The 6420-nt window shown below is 35.1% G+C and overlaps 2 protein-coding genes across 2 annotated transcripts; both read left to right on the top strand.

Moving 5' to 3' along the window:
* Positions 1-1395: 1395 nt before the first annotated feature.
* LOC118756007 lies at positions 1396-2450 on the top strand (the record flags this gene model as incomplete). The annotated part of the gene is made up of 2 exons (XM_036490799.1): positions 1396-2005; positions 2112-2450. Coding segments are annotated over exons 1-2 (810 nt in total), but the record flags the coding sequence as incomplete, so codon positions are not given.
* Positions 2451-3694: 1244 nt separating this feature from the next.
* On the top strand, positions 3695-5147 carry LOC118756008 (the record flags this gene model as incomplete). Its single annotated transcript, XM_036490800.1, has 1 exon — positions 3695-5147. A coding segment is annotated over exon 1 (1453 nt), but the record flags the coding sequence as incomplete, so codon positions are not given.
* Between the last annotated feature and the right edge of the window lie 1273 nt (positions 5148-6420).

Here is a 6420-nt window from a genome sequence, read left to right as displayed (position 1 = left end):
AATGGGAGCTGTTGATGATTGCTATAGTATAGAGTATTTTTAATGCCCCTCCGTAACTAGGGTCTCGAGATATAGACCAAAACGTGGACCTGGATAACCCTAGGATGTGTTTGAACCACATGAGTATCCATTGTAAGTTGTTGATAAATACTAATGAAAAGAGGACTTTTCTTTTCGCTGGGTAACTAAGGACTCCAGATATAGACCAATTGGGAATTCGCCTTCAGGTTAAGAGATTGCATTCTTATGTACTACAACCAGTTAAAATAGTATATTCAATCACATAACAATATAATCTTTTTACCTGAAGGCGAGTTCCCAATTGCAAAATCAGAAACAGAGAATCGGCCGTTGGAATGTATCAAACAACTTTTTTATTGTACTTACCTTTCTACTTCCACTCATTTCGATGTAAGAATAAGCACAAAGTATTTTTATTTGAGAATGGCACATTTTGTTCGTGCTTACATTTTGTGTGAAGAGATATGTGCACGTAGACAAAAATATTAATCAGCATGTTAAAAACAAATCAAAACAAACACCTCATTACTTATTTCCTTATGGTAAACGCGTCAAAAATTTCACCACACATATGTTACATATTTTTTTTTATTTAACTCGTACCTACTTGAAAAGCTGAAAAGCGCTTAATGTATGGTGAAATTATTTTTAAAAACACACCAAAAACCCATTTGTTTGGTCAGATTCATAGCACTTAGCCAGCGGATTATACGTTTTCATATTAACATACATACATCAATAATAGTTTAATCATTTACTAAACGATTTGTTACCTACTTAGCTACGATCTTTTGCTCTCAAAATTTATAAACTTTCGTCTTAACTAGCATACTTATTATTCCCACCTACAAACTTACTTGCATTATATTTATATCAACATGTAGGTATGTATGTAGCAGCCAGATCGACAAACAAAGTAGGCTTTGAAAAGACATCGAACTATATTACGGTGCATTTATTTTGCATAGAGAAATACATGAATATTTTGTACCACCTACAAACTTACTTGCATTATATTTATATCAACATGTAGGTATGTATGTAGCAGGCAGATAAACAAAAAAAGTAGGCTTTGAAAAGACATCGAACTATATTACGGTGCATTTATTTTGCATAGAGAAATACATGAATATTTTGTATAGATAGGTATATAGAGCTTTGACTCTTAGCATTAAGAAAATTCAAATTAGGAGAATATATGACATTGGAGTGTAAACATCGCTGGAGCGTTTTCTTTGGCCCCATACGTTCAGTAGTGTCCGAAATTACCGCGGTGCCAAATTATTAGTTATTATAGTGTTTTTTTTTAAATAATTATTGAAGTTTGTGTGAATTTGTGAAAAGAAGAAATATAGCGCAAAGCGAATTTCCGAGCAAAAAACGGTAAGTTTTGAACTGTTGAAGTGAATTACACGAATGCATGTGTTTCCTTATTTGAAAAAACATATGGTGTACCACTATTAATGTAGGCATTTTTTTAAATTTAATTTATACTTTTTTATTTGAAAGAAAAATGCCACGACCCACACGAGGAAATATAGGTCGGCGAACGCGTCATGCAAATGCTACGGCATTACAAAGGCGATCACAGACTCCAGATGAACGAGCACAAGCTAATGCATCGCAGCGTGAACGTAATGCACGAAATAGATCTGTTGTACCTGAAATTATGCGTGCTGCTTTTAATTACAACAGTCAGATTAATTACAGTATGTACGGATATATTGGAATAATGGACGCAATATGTCCACATTGTGATGCGGCTAAATTTCCAGGTGAAACGCCCGGCATGTGTTGTGCTAATGGCAAAGTGAGATTGCCACCATTAGAAACTCCACCCGAACCATTGTCTTCATTAATTTTTGGGACTTCTGAAAATTCGAAGCACTTTTTGAGTCATATTCAACAATACAATTCGGCATTTCAAATGACTTCTTTTGGTGCTACTAACATTATTAGAGATAATTTTATGCCGACGTTTAAGGTAAATACTTAAACAGGATTGTCCCAATCAATCTGAATCATAAAAGTATTCTATAGTTTTAAAAATTATTATGCAACATATACCTAAAATTGCATACATGTTGCAGATTCAGGGCCAAATTTATCATCAAGCTGGTTCGTTATTGCCATACCCCGACGCTGATTATCAATTTTTGCAAATTTATTTTATTGGTGATGAAAATCGTGAATTGGATCAACGTTGTGCAATTGCTTTGAATACAAGACGAGAAATTATTTGTGAGCTACAAAGGTTTTTCCATCAGCATAAGGCATTAGTTCAATTGTTCAAAATTGCTCTCGATCGTATGCCATCTGATAATCACAAAATCGTAATAAGGGCTGATAGAACACCTTTTGGAGAGCATAAAAGGCGATTCAATGCACCGACAATTGATGAGGTTGCAATTGTAATTCGTCGTGATCAGTTTCAATCGCGTGATATTATACTTCATCGTAGAAATGAGCAATTGCAACGTGTATCGGAACTTCATCGTAGTTACGACGCATTACAATACCCAATATTGCATTGGAAAGGTGACGATGGCTACCATATCAATATACCAATGATTGATCCACGAACAGGTAAATAATATTTTCAGTGTGTTGACATTTCATCATTTGTAGAAATTTCTTAAGTCACATTTTCCACTTATTTTCAGGTCTACATGTACAGAAAAAAGTTAGTGCCATGAATTTTTATTCTTATCGATTGATGGTTCGTCCGCAAGAACAAAATTATATCTTGAGATGTCGTAAACTATATCATCAGTACATCGTTGATATGTACGCCAAAATAGGAACAGAACGTCTTAATTTTGTTCGTTTCAACCAAGCAAAATTAAGATCTGAACAATATATTCATTTGCAAGATGCGATAGCGAATGATGCTAATATTAATGACATCGGACGTTTAACTATATTGCCATCTTCGTATATTGGTAGCCCACGGAATATGAACGAATATGCACAAGACGCAATGTGTTATGTACGAAAATACGGTTGACCGGATCTGTTCATTACATTTACATGTAATCCGCAGTGGGATGACATCAAAAACAATTTATTTGCAGGACAGTCGACAACCGATCGTCATGATATTACTGCGCGTGTTTTTCGGCAAAAATGTAAAGCACTTATGGATTTAATTGTGAAATTATATGTATTTGGGGAGGTGCGTTGCCATATGTACTCCATCGAATGGCAGAAAAGGGGATCGCCGCACGCACATATACTAATTTGGCTGGTACATAAAATAACTCCGGATCAAATCGATAACCTTATATCAGCTGAAATTCCTAATCACACTGCTGATCCTGAGTTATTTCAAGTTGTCGTTAAAAACATGATACATGGACCGTGCGGTGAACTAAATGTGAATTCACCATGTATGATTGATGAAAAGTGTTCGAAACGATACCCAAGGCAATTTACTTCAGACACAATAACGGGCAATGACGGATATCCGTTGTATCGACGTAGATCACCTAATGATAATGGCAAAACGGCAACCATTAGAATGCATAACCAGGAAGTTGAAGTTGATAATCGTTGGGTGGTTCCGTATTGTCCATTATTATCGAAAATATTCAACGCTCATATAAATGTGGAATATTGTAATTCTGTCAAATCCATTAAATATATTTGCAAGTATGTAAATAAAGGGAGCGATATGGCTATTTTCGGTGTTGCTGGTGATAATAGAAATGATGAAATTACTCAGTATCAAATGGGTCGCTATATTAGTAGCAATGAAGCTGTCTGGAGGATTATGTCGTTTCCAATGCACGAAAGACATCCTGCGGTTGTTCACTTGGCTGTACATCTTGAGAATGGCCAACGTGTTTATTTTAATGTAGCAAATTTATTGGAAAGAGCAGCGCAACCACCAGCAACTACGTTAACAGCTTTTTTCAAATTATGCGAAACTGATACATTTGCGATAACTTTGTTATATTCTGAAGTGCCTCAGTATTACACATGGAATGTGTCTTCGAAAAAATTTCAAAGACGTAAACAAGGAACAGCAGTTCATGGGCATCCTGGCATTTTCCAAACAGATGCAATTGGCAGAATATATACAGTACATCCAAACAATGTTGAGTGTTTTTATTTGAGATTGTTATTAGTTAACGTGAATGGCCCAAAATCATTTCAAGAATTGAGAACAGTCAACGGTCATTTGTGTGAAACATACCGTGAAGCATGCCAACTTTTGCATTTGTTGGAGGATGATGCACATTGGGATTCAACACTTCATGATGGATCTATTTCGGCTCATCCTCAACAAATACGAATGCTGTTTGCCGTTATATTATCAACATGTATGCCATCAAATCCACTTGAATTATGGAACAAATATAAACATAATATTGCAGAAGATATTTTAATTCGTATGCGTCATCATGCAAGAAATCCTGATTTGTTGATAACTTTGGAAATGTACAACGAAGCTTTGATAATAATTGAAGATATGTGTCTACGGATTGCAAATAAAACATTAGTACAATTGGGTATGACCGCACCAAATCGTGACATGCATGATCTGTTTGATCGTGAATTGCAACGTGAGCAGGAATTCAATTCTAATGATTTGCGTTTATTTGTACAATCGAATATAACCAAAATGAATATTCAGCAAAAACATGTATATGACACAATCATGCAAGCCATTTCCAATAATGCAGGTGGGTTATATTTCTTGGATGCACCTGGTGGTACAGGCAAAACGTTCGTTATATCACTGATTTTAGCCACTATTCGATCGGAACAGAAAATTGCATTGGCACTTGCATCTTCGGGAATTGCTGATACATTATTAGAAGGTGGCCGGACAGCACACTCTGCATTAAAATTGCCATTGAATGTACAGGTGATTGAAACTCCAACTTGCAATATTTCAAGAAATTCTGCTATGGCAAAAGTTCTGCGATTAACGTCAATTATTTTATGGGATGAGTGTACAATGGCGAATAAAAAATTACTAGAAGCATTTAATCGAACAATGCAAGATTTACGTGGTAACCAACAGCTTTTTGGTGGTGCTTTGATATTACTGTCAGGGGATTTTCGACAAACATTGCCTGTCATTCCTCGGTCAACTCCTGCTGATGAAATAAATGCCTGTTTGAAGTCATCAGTTCTTTGGAGATATGTACAAAAAATTGACACTGAACATTAATATGCGTATTCACCTACAAAATGATCCAGCTGCCCATGAGTTTTCAAAACAATTGTTACAAATTGGTGATGGCAAAATACAAATCGACAGAACCAACGGATTGATCACTGTACCGAACAATTTTTGTTCAATTACGAAATCGATAGATGAATTGATTGAATGTGTTTTTCCAAATATTCTTCAGAATTACAGAAATCATGATTGGTTGAGAGAACGCGCCATTTTAGCACCGAAGAACATTCATATCAATGCCATTAATTTTCAAATTCAAGCAAAACTCCCAGGTGTAGTCACGACATATAAATCAATTGACAGTGCTATGAATTCATCTTGATTCATTATCCAACTGAATTTTTAAATTCATTAGAACCGGCTGGTATGCCACCGCATTGCTTGAATCTGAAAGTGGGTTCTTTGATTATATTATTGCGAAATATTAATCCACCAAAACTGTGTAATGGCACCAGATTGGCAGTGAAAAATTTATTGCCAAATTTGATTGAAGCTACGATCTTAACTGGTAAATCAAAAGGAGAAGTTTGTTTAATACCGCGTATCCCTATGATTCCAACTGATATGCCATTTGAATTCAAACGATTACAATATCCTGTGCGTTTATCATTTGCGATGTCCATCAACAAAGCTCAAGGGCAAACACTTAACGTTTGTGGTGTGAATTTGGAGGAATCATGTTTTTCACATGGCCAACTTTATGTTGCCTGTTCCAGAGTCGGTACCCCCAGCCGTTTGTTTATTCATGCTCAAAATGGAAAAACAAAAAATATTGTTTATCCAAATGTTTTGGATTAAGTTTTAAAATAGCTAGCAAATAATTAAATATATTTTTTTTTTTATAAATGAGTTTGATTTAATATTTCACTTTATACGTAGCGAAGCACGTACCGGGCCGCTAGTTTATTATATAGAAATTTGTCTAAGACGTTAAATTGCTTCATATAATAGGAGTATTTATCTTTAATGATGTTGCGTTCCTTATACAGCTTGTAGTATTTATTTCTTTTGTTTTTAAAGCTTTAAGATTTTTAGTATACCACGGGAGTTTATGAAGTCGAGGCGGTAGTGATGAAAGTTTATTAGTGAATAATTCAGTAAATTTATGTAGAAAAGATTCAGAATAGTCTTCCAGTTTACCTCAGAAATAGCAGCATTTAATTCATTAAAATCGGCACCACGAAAGTCGAAGGAGTCACGATTTT

The sequence above is a fragment of the Rhagoletis pomonella genome, unplaced genomic scaffold, assembly GCF_013731165.1.
Source record: "Rhagoletis pomonella isolate Grant_MI unplaced genomic scaffold, Rhpom_1.0 Rhpom_scaffold_08314, whole genome shotgun sequence".
Classification (NCBI taxonomy): domain Eukaryota; kingdom Metazoa; phylum Arthropoda; class Insecta; order Diptera; family Tephritidae; genus Rhagoletis; species Rhagoletis pomonella.
The sequence above is the reverse complement of the archived record's forward strand: the minus strand, read 5'-3'. Positions and strand labels throughout refer to the sequence as shown.